A 17,346-nucleotide genomic window follows, 5' to 3' on the forward strand; every position below is an offset into this window, starting at 1 on the left:
TCGTTTGCAAATATTTTCTCCCAGGCTATGGCTTGCTTTCTCATTGTCTTTCACAAGTTGAGGAAATTGCCCTCTGTTCCTGGTTTGCTGAGAGTCTTCATTGTGAATTGGTGTTCAATTTTGTCAAATCTTTTTCTGCATCTATTGATATTATCATGTGATTTTTCTTCCTTAGTCTGTTGATATGATGGATTACATGAATTCATATTCAAGTGTTGAGCCTTGCATACCTGGATAAATCCCACTTAGTTGTGGTGTAGCAATCTTTTTAGACATTGTTGTATTTTATTTGCTATTATTTTGCTGAGGATTTTTGTGTCTATATTCACGAGAGATATTGGTCTGTGGTTTTGTTTTCTTACAGTGTTTTTGTCTGGTTTTAGTATTAAGGTAATGCTGGCCTCATAGAATGAGTTAGGAAGTATTCCCTCTGCTACTGTCTTCTGAAAGAGATTGTAGATAATTAATATAGTTTCTTCCTTTGATGTTTGGTAGAATTCACCAAGAAAATCCATCTGGACCTGGTGCTTTCTGTTTTGGAAATTTATTAGTTATTGATTCAGTTGCTTAATAGGTATAGGCTTATGCAGATTGTGTATTTCTTTTTGTGTGAGTTTTGATAGATTGTACCTTTTAGAGAATTAATCTATTTTGTCTAGGTTATTGAATTCGTGGGCATAGAGTTGTTCATAGTATTTCTTTATTTTCCTTTTAATGTCCATGGGATCTGTAGTTAAATCCTCTCATTTCATTTCTACCATGAGTAACTTGTTGTCTCTTTTTTTCTTGATTAACCTGGCTAGAAGTTTATCAATTTAATTGATTTTTTCCAAAGAACTAGCTTTTAACATCATTGATTTTTCTCTGTGGGTTTCCTGTTCTCGATTTCATTGGTTTCTACTCTATGTTTATAATATAGAATAGAATATATATTATGTAGAGTATATTATATACTCTATATAATAAATATTCTACTATATTTATTATCTCTTTTCTTCTGCTTGCTTTTCATTTCATTTGCTCCTCTTTCTCTAGTTTCTTAAAGTATAAGTTCAGATCTTATAGATGTTTATTCTTTCCTGTTATATGTATTCAATCCTATAGATTCCCCTCTGAGCATTGCTTTCACTGCCTTCCATAAATTTTGATAAGTTGTATTTTCATTTATTTTAAAATATTTTAATTTTTTTCTTGTGATTTCTTCTTTGACCCATGTGTTAGAAGTACATTATTTAATATCTAAGTATTTTGGGATTTTCCAGCTATCTTTGGGTTATTGATTTTTAGTTTAATTCCACTGAGATCCGAAAGCATACATTGTATTTTTCTTTTTTTACATTTACTCATGTGAGTTTTATAGCCTTCATTGTGATCTGTCTTGATGAGATGTTCCCTGTGAACTTGAGAATGTGTATTGTGCTGTTGTTGGATAGTCTATAGATGTCACGTTTATCTCAGTTGATTGGTGGTGCTATTGAGTTCAACTGTATACCCCCTGATTTTCTGCTTGGCAGATCTGTCCATTTCTAATAGAGGAATGTTGAAGTCTGTAACTGTAAACATGAATTCATCTATTTCTTCTTGTAGTTCTATTAGTTTTTGTTTTGCCTCATGTAGTTTGATGCTGTGTTAGGAGCATACACATTAAGCATTGTTCTGTCTTCTTGGAGAATTGGCCTTTTATTATTATGTAATGTCTCTCTTTACTCCTGGTAGCTTTCCTTGCTCTAATGTCTGTTTTGTCTGAAATTAATATAGCTATTTCAGCTTTCTTTTTATTAGTGTTAGCATAGTATATCTTTCTTCATCTCTTTGCTTTTCATCTATATATGTCTTCATATTTAAAGTGGGTTTCTTATAGACAATATATAGTTGGATCTGGGTTTTTGGCCCACTCTGACAAGCTCTATCTTTTGATTGGTTCATTTAGGCCATTGACATTCAAATTGATTACCGATATACATAATATCTACCATATTTGCTACTGTTTTCTATTTGTTGCCACTGTTTTTTTTTTTTTTCCTGTTTTTGTCTTCCACATTTTTTCTGCCTTTTTTGGTTTTTAATTGAGCATTCTGTATATTTCATTTTCTCTCCTTTTCCAGCATATTATTTATACTTCTTTTTTTAGTGGTTGCCTAAGAGTTTGCAATATACATTTACAACTATTGCAAGTCCACTTTCAAATAACATTATATTGCTTCACGGCTGGTGCAAATACCTTATAATAACAAAATAATCCTGATTTCTCCCTCACGCCCCTTGTCTCACGGCTGTCATTCATTTCAGTGATTCATAAGCATAGGTATACTAAGCATACATAGTCAAAACCAGTGTTAGCATTATTCTTTTGAACCGACTGTTATCTAGTAGATCAATTAAGAATAATAAAAATAAAGGTTTTTATTTTACCTCCACTATTCCTTCTCTGATTCTCTTTCTGTAGAGCTAAATTTCCAACCTATATCATCTTGCTTTTCTCTGAAGAACTTCTTTTAATATTTCTTGCAAGGCAGGCCTGCTAGCAACAAATTCACTCAATTTTTGTTTGAAAATATCTTTGTTTCTCCTTTACTTTTGAAGAATAATTTCACAGGGTACCAAATTTTAGGCTGCTTTGTTTTTTTCTCTGAATGCTAAATATTTTATCCCACTTCTTGCTTGTATGATTTCAGAGAAGTCAGGTTTAATTTCTTTTTTTTTCTCTGCTATAGCTAAGGGTTCCCCCCTTCCTTGGCTTCTTTAAGAATTATTTTCTTTATCTTTGATTTTCTGCAGTTTGAAAATGATATACGTATGTGTCGTTTTCTCTTGGCATTTGTTCTGCTTGTGTTCTCTGAGCTTCCTGGATCTGTGGTTTGCTATCTGACATTAGTTTGGGGGGAATTCTCAGTCCTTAATCAAATAATTCTTCTGTTCTTTCCTTTCTTCTCCTTCTAGTATTCTCATTACATACATGTTATTCATTTTGTAGCTGTCCTAAAGTTCTTGGATGTTCTGTTCTGGTTTTTTTTTTTTTTTCAGTCTTTTTTCTCTTTGCTTACCAGTTTTGAAAGTTTCTAATGAAATATCCTTAAGCTTAGAGATTATTTCTTCAGCTATGTTTCATCTACTAACAAGCCCATTAAAGGCCTTCTTCCTTTCCATTACAATGCTTTATCTCTAGCATTTTATTTAGATTCTTTCTTAGAATTTCCATCTGTCTTCTTACATTACCCATCTGTTCTTGCATGTTATCTACTTTTTCTAGTAGATTCCTTAGCATATTATTTGTAGTTATTTCAAGTTGCTAGTCTGATAATTCCAATGTTCCTGCCATGTCTGGCTCTTGTTCTGATGCTTATTCTGTCTGTTCAAACTGTGTTTTTTGCCTTTTAGTAAGTCTTGTAATTTTATGTTAAAAGCTGGATGTGATATACTGGATAAAGGGAACTGCAGTAAATAAGCCTTTTATAATATAGTGATAAAGTAAGGTATGGAGGGGAAGTGTTCTGTAGTCCTATGATTAAGGGGACTAGGTCTCAGTCTTTTAGTGAGCCTGTACCCCTGGACTTAGAACTTCGCAAGTGCTTCTCAGCCCTTCCCCCACCCCCCACCACCTTAGGTGGGATAGGATGGTTACAGGTTGCTGAAGTTGGGTTTTTCTTTTCCCCTAGGTTAACTAAGCTCTAATGAAATCCCAATCGGTTAGGCTCTGGGAAAATAATTTACCTTGTGGACAGTCCTTGTTAAGAGTAACAGAATTTGGCCAGGCGCAGTGGTTCATGCCTTTAATCCCAGCACTTTGAGAGGCTGAGGGAGTGGGGATCACTAGGTCAGGAGTTTGAGATCAGCCTGCCAACATGGTGAAACCCTGTCTCTACTAAAAATACAAAAATTAGCTGGGCATGGGGGCAGGTGCCTGTAATCACAGGTACTCGGGAGGCTGAGGCAGGAGAATCGCTTGAACCCAGAAGGCGGAAGCTGCAGTGAGCCAAGATCATGTCATTGCACTCCAGCCTGGGCAACAGAGCGAGGAGACTCTGTCTCCAAAAAAAAAAAAAAGAAAAGAAAAAGAAAGAACAGAATTCTCTGGCATATTTCAAAATCACTACTTTTCCTTTCCTGCTGCCGTAAGGAGGAGGAGATTTTTCTTCAGTTTTCACTGTATCTAGTAGAGCTCCTAGAAGTGAAACTCACAAAAGTGTGGGAATGCGCCCACCTATGGGACTCCCTGGAATGCTTACATTTCAAGAGTTGTCCACGCTGAACCTCCAGCAATTTGTCAGTTACAGTTCAGGTTTTCCTACCCTGGTACTGATTCTTTGCAGATTTCTGCTCATGAGTCTCTGCTTCGCTAAGTTGTCATTGTCTGTATTTATCTATCTTTTCAATTTTGGCAACAGCAATTTTCCCTCTAACCTTAGTTTTCTTATGCATCTAAGAAAAGTTGTTGATTTTCATTGTATTCAGCCATTTATTAATTGTTAGGATGGACTGACAACTTTGGAGTTTTTTTATGTCAGACAGGAAAATGGAAGTCTTAACTCTTTCTTAAAGAGAGCTTTTTTCATCTCAAATTACCATTTTGGCCATTAGCAATATTCTTTTGGACAGTTCTCAGCCATTATTAGTTCAAATATTGCTGCTTTTCCCTTCTCTCTTTTTTCTTCTTCTGGTAGTCCCATTATGCCTAAGTTACGCTTGTGCAATTGTCCCACAGTTCTTAGATATTTTGTTAGGTTTTTTTTCCATTCTTTTTTCTCTTTGACTTTCAGTTTGAGAAAGTTTCTGTTGGCATACCCCCAAGCTGCCTGATTCTTTCCTCCCCAGTGTGTAGTCTACTGATGAGCTCATCAAAGGCATTCTTCATTTCTGTTACAGTGGTTTTTATTTCTAGCAATTCCTTTTGGTTCTTTCTAAGTTTCTATCTCTCCATTTACATTACTCATCTGTTCTTGCATATTGTACACTTTTTCCATTAGAGCCTTTAATCATAGTTGCTTTACTATCCTACTCTGATACTTCCAAAATCTCTGCCATATCAGAGCCTGGTTCTGATGCTTGTTTTGTCTCTTCAAACTGTGGTTGTTGTTGTTTTTTTCTTTGCCTTTTAGCTTGTCTTTAAATTTTTTGCTGAAAGCTAGACATGATGTATCAGGCAATAGAAACTGAGCTGAATAGGTCTTTAGTGTGAGGTTTTATGTGGCTAGGAGTTAGATGTTTAATGTTTGCTGTAGCTGTAGGTATCAGAGGCTTTCCTCTAGTGTCCTTATTTTTGTTTCTCCTCATGTTTTGGGGTTTCTCTATAAATTCTTTCTCAAACAGAATCTGTGCCTTGTATAAAACTGGAGCCCTGTTAATGTAGTGGTAAGATATTGAGGAGAGGAATCATTCTATAATCTTATTATTAAATATATATATATTTTTAATTGGGCCTGTGTCTCTAAAATGTAATCTTTACAAGAGTTTCTTAGGCTCTTTTATTCTCCTGTGTGAGGCAGTAAGGCTAGAGGGGTCTGTAGTTGACTAATTGCCCTTTCTCCAAGTCAGATAAGGCTCTGGTAAAGTAGTTTCCTATTATGGAGGACATGTGCTCAGGGCTATTTCAGAATGGTTATTTTTCCTTCCCTCCTGCCCAAAGCAGGGAGAGTATTTTTCTCTGATCTCTGATCTTCACTGTGAGAACCTGGTAAGGTTCCAGGAGATAAAACTCATGAAAGTGTGGGAGTTTTTCCTTCAATGCTAGTTTACACTGAGTGTCCAGCAATTCACCAATTACAGTTTAAGAATTCTGGCTAGTATTGGCTCCTGAGGCTTCTTCTCTCAGTAAGCTATAATTATAGACTGTTAAGGGTAGGAGGAAGAAATTCATAAGTCTATGCCTTAATAAACTGGTGATAAAAGAAATAGATCAACAAATAATAGAAGGCTCTTACTTACAGTGAGGTGCTGAGCATCTACTGGTAAATGTGGGAGAGTTTCTGGAGGTGGAAAATCATCACTTTGCAGCCAATTCTAGATCTTGTTGTTGATCAAGAGCCATCAACAGGGAGGGAATTTAGATAAGAAATTGCTGTTAAAGTCCTCCAGCTTGAAGCAGCTCCAGCTAACCATTATCTGGTACAGTTTGAACACCAGTGACTCCTGTGTCTTTGTGACTTGCTCCCTCTCCCCCTTTTTTTGTAAGTACTTTTACTTTTTGATATAGAAAGATGATCCAGGTTGACCTTGTACCTGTCATGTCCCATCACTTTTATCAGCCATTTCTCTGAGGACCCCTCAAACAAAAATAATTTTTTAAAATTTTAATTGTATATTTGAACATTATGCGGGATTTTCAAATACAAACAAGAAAAAAGAAATTAAAATGAATCACTCATTTCAACACTTACAAACTTGCTTCCATTCTGAATTCTCTTTTAACATCAGGGCAGTATTTAACTTCAAAGAGAGAAGGGTGACAGAAATTGAAAAATATGGAAGAGGAAATCCCTGTTAAGATATTATACAACTTTCATGTCCAATGAGTTCCTAACACCCTGGAAGGTCTTTCACTTGCTGTTCTTTGGGTTGCATTTATGAACAAACAAGTGGAAATAGATGTTTACAGGCCATCCCATTACTCTATATGACCTTCCCATCCCTCAAACCACCACATGGACCATAAGTCTTAGGTCTAAGTGGGATAAAGCACAACCTCCACACTCCTGCCCACTCATTAGAAAACCCCTCTTGCTGCCTGGAAGGGCTGTGTGTTGGGATTGAACTCCTAGGGCAGAAGCCTCCCTGGAGATGGGAGGTCAGTGAGCCCAGGTTTCCCTGTAACCTCAGCTTATGAAAACTGTATCAGACTTGCCAAGTCTCACAGTGTAAAGTAAACAGGGACACAGCAGGTATAGTTAGAAGGAAAACAATGGCAGAGGAATCATACTGGATTAACTGAAAATGAAATTTATAAAATTACAAATTTGGAGTTTTCAAAAAAGTTATTTAAACTCCATTTAACTAAAATATTCCTAATACATTGCAAATGTGGATTTGAAAATTTGGGGTATGAAAATTAAGTTCACAAGGAAGACACATAAATGAGAAATAAGCTTCTGAAGAAAAGGAAAAGATCAGAAGCCGGTTGGCGGGTGAGAGGTTTTTTCACTCTAGGGAGATTCTTCAAGCAATCACTATGTCAACAGACACAGGTGTTTCTCTTCCTTCATATGAGGAATATCAGGGATCCAAACTTATTCGAAAAGCTAAAGAGGCACCATTCGTACCCATTGGAATAGCAGGTTTTGCAGCAGTTGTTGCATATGGATTACACAAACTGAAGAGCAGGGGAAATACTAAAATGTCCATTCATCTGATCCACATGCGTGTGGTAGCCCAAGGCTTTGTTGTAGGAGCAATGACTGTTGGTATGGGCTATTCCATGTATCGGGAATTCTGAGCAAAACCTAAGCCTTAGAAGAAGAGATGCTGCCTTGGTCTTGTTGGAGGAGCTTGCTTTAGTTAGACGTCTCATTATTGAAGTTACCTATTATTGTTGGAAATAAACTAATTTGTATGGGTTTAGATGGTAACATGGCATTTTGAATACTGGCTTCCTTTCTTGCAGGCTTGATTTGCCTGGTGACTGAATTACTAGTGACTAGTTTACTAACTCGGTCATTCAAGGAAGTCAAGTTAACTTAAACATGTCACCTAAATGCACTTGATGGTGTTGAAATGTCCACCTTCTTAAATTTTTAAGATGAACTTAGTTCTAAAGAAGATAACAGGCCAATCCTGAAGGTACTCCCAGTTTGCTGCAGAATCTCACCTATTTTGAATGTTGTATAAGAGTCCTATTTGCCCCAGTTAATTCAACTTTTGTCTGCGTGTTTTGTGGACTGGCTGGCTCTGTTAGAACTCTGTCCAAAAAGTGCATGGAATATAATTTGTAAAGCTTCCCACAATTGACAATATATGTGCATGTGTTTAAACCAAATCCAGAAAGTTTAAACAATAGAGCTGCATAACAGTAGTATTTATTAAAGAATCACAATTGTAAACATGAGAATAACTTAAGGATTCTAGTTTAGTTTTTTGTAATTGCAAATTATATTTTTGCTGCTGATAGAATAATTTTTAAATGTCATCTTGAAATAGAAATATGTATTTTAAGCACTCATGCAAAGGTAAATGAACACTTTTTAAATGTGTGTGTTGCTTATTTTTTACATAAGAATTGTAAACATTGAACTGAACAAATTACCTATAACGGATTTGATTAATGACTTACGAGCAAGCTGGTTTGGCCAGACAGTATACCCAAACTTTTATATAATATACAGAAGGCTATCACACTTGTGAAATTCTCTTGTCTAATCTCAATTTACATTCCATAGTGATAACATGGTATATGTATTGTTATTAAAGTAAGTGACCCATGTCAAAAAGAAAAAAAAGAAAAGGAAAAGAATAATTCTCTCTCATTTTTGGCCTTTATTAGGAAATGCCACAGACAAATGTTATGAGTCAGTTTAGGTTGGTGGTGTAACATGAATTCTGTGGTGCCCATGCTTCTGAAAGAGCAGAGCCAAGGGCACTCATTGTTGAACTCAGATAAACATTTCGTGCCACTTGACAAAGACTCTCACCTTGACTAAACTTCAGTCAGGTTCCTCGGAACCCTCTTCTCAACTAGGCGTTAACCATGGCCTATAAAAACTGTAAACTCTCAGCACAGATTTTGTCAACACTGCCCCCCTCACACCACACACACTAAGAGACTTGAACCAACATTTGCATAGTTTCTAATAGCTCAAGGCCACATCATTTGGATGACAACTCTGGTTCTTTTAGAATGTCTGTCTGAGAAAGCTCAGTACCCTCTGGAAAATTTACTGTTTATTCCAGCCAAAACCTGGTGATAGGTCAATAAGCCATACAACCTCATCTTTAGAGCAGTGCTGTACTTTGAGTATGTTCCCCAAAGTTGATGTGTTGGAAACTTGATCCCCAGTGTTGTGGTGTTGGGATGTGAGGCGTATTGGGAGGTGTTTGGCTCATGGGGGCACTGCCCTAATGAATAGATGAATGCCATTTTCACTGGAGAGGTTATCTTGGCAGTAGGTTCCTTATAAAAGGATGAGTTTGGCCCCTTCTTGTGCTGTTGTGCATAAACACTTGCTTTCTCTCTGCCTCCCTTTTGCCATGGGATGATGCAGCAAGAAGGGTCTCACCAAATATGCCAACACCTTGGTCTTGGACTTCCCAGACTCCAGAACTGTGAGGAAATAAAATGTTGTTCTTCCTAAGTTGCCCAGTCTGTGATATTCTGCTATTGCAGCAGAAAACAGATTAAGACAGAAAATTGGTACCAGGAGTGGGGCTATAAGAAATATCTGAAAAGGTGGAAGTGGCTTTGGAATTTGGTAATGGGCAAAGGCTGGAAGAGTTTGGAAGAGCAGACTAGAAAAAGCCTATATTGCCATGAACAGTGTTAAGGACAATTCTGGTCAGGGCTCGGAAGAGAATAGCTGTAGGAAGTCTAAAAGTTTTTAGAGATTTACTTAAGTGGTCATGATCAGAATGTTTGTAGAAATATCGATGGTAGGCTGGGTGTGGTGACTCACACCTATAATCCCAGCACTTTAGGAGGCTGAGGTTGGTGGATCACTTGAGGTCAGGAGTTTGAGACCAGTGTGGCCAACATAGTGAAACCTTGTCTCTACTAAAAATCCAAAAATATGTATATGGTAAAGGCCAATCTGATAAGCTCTTTGAAATGAGGAATATCTTACTGGAAGCTGGAATAAATACCATTATTGTTATGGACTTGCAAAGAACTTCTGAGCCCTCACCAGAATTGCCCTTAATACTCTGTTCATGACAATACAGGCTTTTTCTTGTGTGCTCTTCCAAACTCTTCCAGCCTTTGCCCATTACCAAATTCCAAAGCCACTTCTACCTTTTCAGGTATTTGTTATAGCAGTAACTCTGCTCCTAGTACCAATTTTCTGTCTTAATCTGTTTTCTGCTGCAATAGCAGAATATCACAAGACTGGGCAGTTACAAAGAATTGTTTTCATATCCAAGGACTTTATGGAAGGCAGAATTTAAGAGTGACAAACTAATTTACCTGGCAGAAGAAAATTCTAAGCAAAATATTGAAGAATCTGCATGGTTTCTTTAACTGCATACAGTAAAATGAGAGGAGAATAGATTTAAAGACAGAATTCACAATTAAAAATGAGGCAGAATGTAAAATATTTGGAAAATTCACAGCTGCCCCTGAGAATCCAGAACTTTAGAGCTACCAGTGTGCAGCAGCATCCTGGGAGAGCTGCAGGCATGAAACCTCAACCCGTAAGAGCTACTGCCTGGGCTGAGCCCAGCAAAGCCATGGGGGCAGGACTGCCCAAGATTTTGAGGACCTAACCCCTGCCTTAGTGTATCCACAAGGTGGCATATGAATTCAAAGATTGTTCTGAAGTTTTAAGATTTAATGTTGTTTACTACCCTGTTGGGTTTTGGACTTACTTGGGACCAGTTACCTCTTTTTTCCTATTTCTCCCTTTTGCAGTGGAAATATCTATCCCATACCTATCCAGCCATTGTATTTTGGAAGTACAAACTCCAGCTGTGAGTTTGATTTCAGACTCACAGCTGGAGGATAATTTGCTTCAGGATGAATCATGCCTAGATTCTTGCCCATATCTGATTTAGATGAGACTTTGGAATTGGACTTTTGAGTAGATGCTTGGGGCTCTTGGGATGGAGTGAATGTATTTTGTGTGTGAAAAGGACATGAATTTGAGGGGCCGGGGCAGAATGCTATGGTTTGAATGTGTCCCTCAAAATTCATGTGTTAGAAACTTGATCCCTAATGCAAAGCTGTTGGGAAGTGGGACATTTTAGAGGTGTTTAGGTCATGAGGACCAACATGAGTGGATTAATGTCATTATCATGGGAGTGTGTTATCTTGGCAGTGGGTTCCTTAATAAAGGACAAGTTCAGCCCCTGCTTGCTTGCTCTCTCTCACCCACGTAATGCTTTCTGCTACATTATGATGCAGCAAGAAGGCCCTTGTCAGATGCTGGTGCATTGATCTTGGATTTCCCAGCCTCCGCTAACAAATTTCTGTTCCTTATAAGGAAACAAAATTTTTTTTTTTTTTTTTTTTTTAGTTTTTATTGATCATTCTTGGGTGTTTCTCAGAGAGGGGGATGTGGCAGGGTCATAGGATAATAGTGGAGCGAAGGTCAGCAGATAAACACGTGAACAAAGGTCTCTGGTTTTCCTAGGCAGAGGTCCCTGCGGCCTTCTGCAGTGTTTGTGTCCCTGGGTACTTGAGATTAGGGAGTGGTGATGACTCTTAACGAGTATGCTGCCTTCAGGCATCTGTTTAACAAAGCACATCTTGCACCGCCCTTAATCCATTTAACCCTGAGTTGACACAGCACATGTTTCAGAGAGCACGGGGTTGGGGGTAAGGTTATAGATTAACAGCATCCCAAGGCAGAAGAATTTTTCTTAGTACAGAACAAAATGGAGTCTCCTATGTCTACTTCTTTCTACACAGACACAGTAACAATCTGATCTTTCTTTCTTTTCCCCACATTTCCCCCTTTTCTTTTCGACAAAACCGCCATCATCATCATGGCCTGTTCTCGATGGTCGCTGTCTCTTCGGAGCTGTTGGGTACACCTCCCAGGTGGGGCGGCCGGGCAGAGGCGCTCCTCACTTCCCACACGGGGCGGCCAGGCAGAGGCGCTCCTCACTTCCCAGATGATGGGCGGGCGGGCAGAGACGCTCCTCACCTCCCAGACAGGGCGGCCGGGCAGAGACGCTCCTCACCTCCCAGACGATGGGCGGCCGGGCAGAGGCTCTCCTCAATTCCCAGACAGGGCAGCTCGGCAGAGGCACTCTCACTTCCTCCCAGATGGGGCAGCCGGGCAGAGACGCTCCCCACTTCCCAAACGGGGTGGCGGCCGGGCAGAGGCGCTCCTCACTTCCCATTCGGGGCAGCCAGGCAGAGACAGTCCTCACTTCCTAGACAGGGTGGCAGCCGGGCAGAGGCGCTCCTCTCTTCCCAGATGGGGCAGCCAGGCAGAGGCGCTCCTTACTTCCCATTAGGGGCAACCGGGCAGAGGCACTCCTCACTTCCTCCCAGACAGGACGGCCGGGCAGAGGCGCTCCTCATTTCCCAGACGGGGCAGCTGGGCAGAGGCGCTCCTCACATCCCAGACGATGGGTGGCCCGGCAGAGACACTCCTTACTTCCTAGATGGGGTGGCGGCCAGGCAGAGGCTGTAATCTTAGCACTTTGGGAGGCCAAGGCAGGCGGCTGGGAGGTGGAGGTTGTAGTGAGCCGAGATCACGCCACTGCACTCCAGCCTGGGCAACATTGAGCACTGAGTGAGCGAGACTCCGTCTGCAATCCCAGCACCTCGGGAGGCCGAGGCGGGCAGATCACCCGAGGCCAGGAGCTGGAGACCAGCCCGGTCAACACGGCGAAACCCCGTCTCCACCAAAAATACAAAAACCAGTCAGGAGTGGCAGCACATGCCTGGAATCCTAGGCACTCAGCAGGCCGAGGCAGGGAGGTTGCAGCGAGCCGAGATCATGGCAGTACAGTCCAGCCTCGGCAAGAGAGGGAGACTGGGAGACCGTAGAGAGGGAGTGGGAGAGGGGGAAACAAATTTTTGTTCTTTGTAAATTATGGGGTCTGTGGTATCGTGTTATATAAGCAGAAAGTGGACTAGTGGACTCAGACAAGCAGTTACTTTAGAAAGCTTGCAATTATGAACTTTCTCTCCCCCTTTGAGGTATAATTTTGTTGTTGTTGTTGTTGTTGTTTTGAGACAGAGTCTCTCTCTGTTGCCCAGGCTGGAGTGCAATGGTGCAATCTCAGCTCACTGCAACCTCTGCCTTCTGGTTTCAAGCAATTCTCCTGCCTCAGCCTCCTGAGTAGCTAGGACTACAGGTGTGCACCACCATGCCCAGCTGATTTTTGTATTTTTAGTAGAGACGAGGTTTCACCCTGTTGGCCAGGCTGATCTCAAACTCCTGAACCCAGGTGATCCACCCACCTTGGCCTCCCAAAGTGCTGGTATTACAGGCGTGAACCACCTCACCTGGCCTGAGGGTATAAATTTTTTATCACCCAGACCTGTCTTCTCAAGGACTTGGGAGTCTCTCTTTGAAATGTTAACGTTCAAGGACATAACTCTGGCTCTTACTCCCAACCCGTGGGTGCCTGGCTCTGACTTGCATCCTGTCGTAAGGTATGAGAAGTTTATTTCTCTTCTGGATAGGTACCAGTTAACAAACCCAGATGGCCCAGTAACATTAACCAACTATCCACTTTTTGTAAATTTTCATTTCCCTGACTCTGTTCAAGCCCCTGCTGTTCACCCTGCCCATTCTGTCATTCTTTCTTTAAAACAGTCATCTCTGCACAAATTCAAGTTGAGTTCAGTTCACGCTGGACCCTATTGCAATAGTTATTAATAAAATTTACCCTTGCTGTTTTAGTGCCTAGCTTTGCCTATCTTCCATCTATGCCTCTTCTCTGTATGTATATGTTTTACGTACCAATACATTTTTCATTAACAAAAGGACTCTGACTCTTCTACAGATCTCAAAGCCTAAAAGAGAACACCTAGCTTTCACTCCTCTGTGGCAGCTATAGCCTAGACTATGGAAGGGGGTAAAGACCACAGCAGTCTTGAATTGGGTAGTGATGGAAGAAAAATAACTTCAGGACTACTGACACAAACTGGAAAACTTACTGGGCTGATACCAACTCTAGACATATGTCTCTCTTGTCTGCAGTTGTTTGCTGCTGCCTGGTGGGAAGGTCCATCTTCCCTTCCTCTCACCTTGTCCTCCCTCAGGTTCTCTTAACAGTGATAATGAACAATTACAGCCCTCAGAAAGATATCAATCTGAGGGACTTCTCATAGCAGAGCCTAATTTTATATGGACTTATAAACCCATAGAGGAGGTGGGATGAGGGAAGTCTATAATCAAGAGAACTTTATATTAAAAACTCTGAAACCGTAACTCCTGTAAGAGTTGAAAAATAATTTTCCCTTTACTCTTAGTTCTTAGCTGGGATGGACCCCTGTGATGAGAGAGATTACTAAGAAGAAAACAAACAGTAGTTTATTAATGTGTATATTCCATAGACACATGGGAGGTATCCAAGGAATGAGTAATTCTCAAAGAGGTGGCTCTGAACCTCAGCTGATAGAGCATCTTCTACAAAGAATAATACATTTTTAGAGTTGTGACAAGTCAAAGGAAAAGGGCCTTGAGTCTCTGGGGTCAGCAAATTGTGGAAAAGCAAATAAGTTGGTTAAAGGTAGTCAAAAGCTACTAAAGTTTGTCTGTAGATTCCTCTGGTGCAGTCTCCAAGCTGAAAAGGGTCTAAAGTTGTCTCTGGCGATCTACCTTTGTTCTTTCTGGTAGAGAGTGTTACCGGGGGTCCTTGCTCCCAGAACTCCCAAGATGGTGGTGGGCCACTTCCAAGATGGTGGCAAGCCTCGTGTTCTCTGACCTGGGGTTCTTGGCCTCACGGATTCTAAGGAACGGAATCTTGGGCCATGCAGTGTTACAGCTTTATTAGAAGTCGTGGGTCACGGAAGACAACCATGGAACCCAGTTCAGCTCAATTAGGACAAACCCAGGCACTTAGCCGTGCAGGAACAAATGGCAAGCCTTTAGCCCGATCTGGAGCGGCAAAGGGATGCCTCGCTGGATCAGGAGCACAGTGGACACCCTGCTGGATCCGGAAGAATGTAAGTCAGCAGCGAGTCTGCTTCGGCGGCAAAACAGCAGTGGTGGACAGTGAGCGAAAGCTCAGCTCGAGCAGTAACAAACACGAACCAGAAGAGTGCAGTTTCAAGATTTAATAGTGTGAAATAGAGTGAAAACAGAGCTCCCATACAAAGGGAGGGGACCCAAAGGGGGTTGCCATTGCTGGCTCGAATGCCTGGGTTTATATCCCGATCCTTGTCCTTCCCGCTGTGCTCTCAGGCAATAGATGATCGGCTATTTCTTTACCTCCTGTTTTTGCCTAATTAGCATTTTAGTGAGTTCTCTGGTTGGGTGTGAGCCAAGTTGCAAGCCCCGTGTTTAAAGGTGGATGCGGTCACCTTCCCAGCTAGGCTTAGGGATTCTTAGTTGGCCTAGGAAATCCAGCTAGTTCTGTCTCTCAAGAGGTCTTTGTAAAATTTGTGTCCTGCTTTTGGGCAAATAGGGAGAGGCCGGAGAGCCTTTCTTGTAGCTGCTTATGCTCAATTGCCTTCAGCTGAAAATAATCCTTATGCCAAAGTCATTTTTTTGGTGACTTTTTTTTTTTACCTTGTATATGAACTGCTCTTCAGATCCACACTTTGTTGTTTACTGTGACTCTCTTTGTTGAAAAGTACACTTGAACTGCTTTTCAAATGTATATTATACCTTTGTTTACATGTTTGTACACCAGCTTCCTTACCCTGTGGATCCTAAGATAATATTTGGAAAGAGAATTGGGGACCGAAAGATTTACACACCCTGCGGGAACAATGTGGTGACTGGCTTGTTTCCCTTGTGTCTTTTCTCAGAAAAACCAAGTAATGAGCACACTGCTGAGATGGAACACATGAAATCCTTGGTTCACAGACTATTTACAATCTTGCATTTAGAAGAGTCTCAGAAAAAGAGAGAGCACCATTTACTGGAGAAAATTGACCACCTGAAGGAACAGCTGCAGCCCCTTGAACAGGTTAGGAAGCATCACGGTTGAGTATATTTGAAAATAATACCTAGTGTTTATTGAGTGCTCCTCATGTGAGCATTTTTCTGAATGCTTTCCATATGCTAATTTTCTCCTTTACGCCTCACAAAAAACCTGTAAGTTCAGTGCTTTTATCTTCCTCATTTTTCAGATGAGGAAACTGAGCAACAGAGCTATATCGCTAATACATGGTAGAGCCTGGACTTGAGCTCATGTGGAATGTGTTCAGAGCTGCCATCTTAAACTCTATGCCATGCCTCCTCTCCAGAGATCAGTCATAATGTCTCTGTAAATAAGTATAATATGAGCAGGGCAGCACTAGCTGGAGTCCTACCTCCCTTTCCTTTTTAGAGAATAGGCCCAGAGCCCCTGCTGTGCCTAACAGAATTGCAGCTGGAAGGTTGGTAATGGCTAGCATCTAAAGTTAATCAATGGTGTGGAAAAAATAACTTTGATTTGGGGGGATAGTTGGGGAAATTGGTTTGTTTCAAGGGAAAGAATTGCATTCTTTAGACTTATAATCCCATTTGTGGTTTTTATTTAAATGGGAAGGTATATGTGTATCTTTGAATATGAATGGAAAGTTTCTGGAGATGTAAGGAAGTTTTAATAGTGATTACCTCTAAGGGTATTTGGAGGATGGCAGAGAGAGGGACTTGTTTGGTTTTTTTTATCGTTTACCATTTTAGTTTTTTCTTTACTTGTAATATATTTACTTGGATTAAAATTTTAAAATCTAAAGTTTTCCTCCCACCCTGTCCTCCACACAGTTACTATATTCTCCACACTTACGAATCATTTCAGATTTCCTTTATCTGTGTACAAACAAATACATTCTTATTTTGTTCTCTTTCTCAGAAAAGGAAGCACACTATTATGCACTATTCTCATCTTTTTTCAGTGTATTATAGAAATCTCTCCTTATTGGCACAGAGCTTCATTACAGTTGTGTAATATCTTGATGGGCATATGGATTCTTTTTGGACTTCAGCTATTAAGAATGAATCTGTAATGGGTTTTGTGTATGCAGGTATATATTCAGAATGAATTCCTAGAAGTAGAATTGCTGAGTCAAATAGGCCTCTAATTTTAGTTGGGTTTCAGAGGATGACTTCTGAGTTTTCAATTGTATACTTTACTATTCATTTTTCCAAGGGCAGTTATTACCTTTATAGTTTTAAAGAGATTTATTAGTGAGCTGATTTGAAATGAGCATTTATTCATTCATGTATGTTTCATAAATTGTTTTTCCATATGTCTGACCTCTTCAAAGTAATGCAGATGTGCATTTGTTCAAGAGTTCCTCTTTTCTTTCTTTTTTTTTTTTGACACAGAGTCTTGCACTGTCGCCCAGGCTGGAGTGCAGTGGAGCGATCTTGGCTCACTGCAAGCTCCACCTCCTGGGTTCACGCCATTCTTCTGCCTCAGCCTCCCGAGTATCTGGGACTACAGGCGCCTGCCACCATGCCCGGCTAATTTTTTGTATTTTTAGTAGAGACGGGGTTTCACCATGTTAACCAGGATGGTCTCGATCTCCTGACCTCGTGATCCGCCCACCTCGGCCTCCCAGAGTGCTGAGATTACAGGCATGAGCCACCG

At 40.5% G+C, this 17,346-nt stretch overlaps 1 protein-coding gene and 1 pseudogene across 8 annotated transcripts in view; both read left to right on the plus strand.

The window, feature by feature from the left end:
* The window catches only part of MCUB (mitochondrial calcium uniporter dominant negative subunit beta), a 124,447-nt gene that overhangs the window by 102,799 nt on the left and 4,302 nt on the right, over nucleotides 1-17,346 (plus strand). For all 8 annotated transcript variants that reach the window (XR_010156666.1, XM_517392.8, XM_054683274.2 and 5 more), the window contains one exon: nucleotides 15,575-15,735. Coding sequence is in view for 7 of the 8 variants with exons in the window: in XM_517392.8 (XP_517392.2) it covers nucleotides 15,575-15,735 (161 nt within the window). In the remaining variant the exon portion in view is untranslated. The remainder of the gene's footprint in view (nucleotides 1-15,574; nucleotides 15,736-17,346) is intronic.
* On the plus strand, nucleotides 7,099-8,415 carry LOC107974368 (HIG1 hypoxia inducible domain family member 1A pseudogene; annotated as a pseudogene).

The sequence above is a fragment of the Pan troglodytes genome, chromosome 3, assembly GCF_028858775.2.
Source record: "Pan troglodytes isolate AG18354 chromosome 3, NHGRI_mPanTro3-v2.0_pri, whole genome shotgun sequence".
Classification (NCBI taxonomy): domain Eukaryota; kingdom Metazoa; phylum Chordata; class Mammalia; order Primates; family Hominidae; genus Pan; species Pan troglodytes.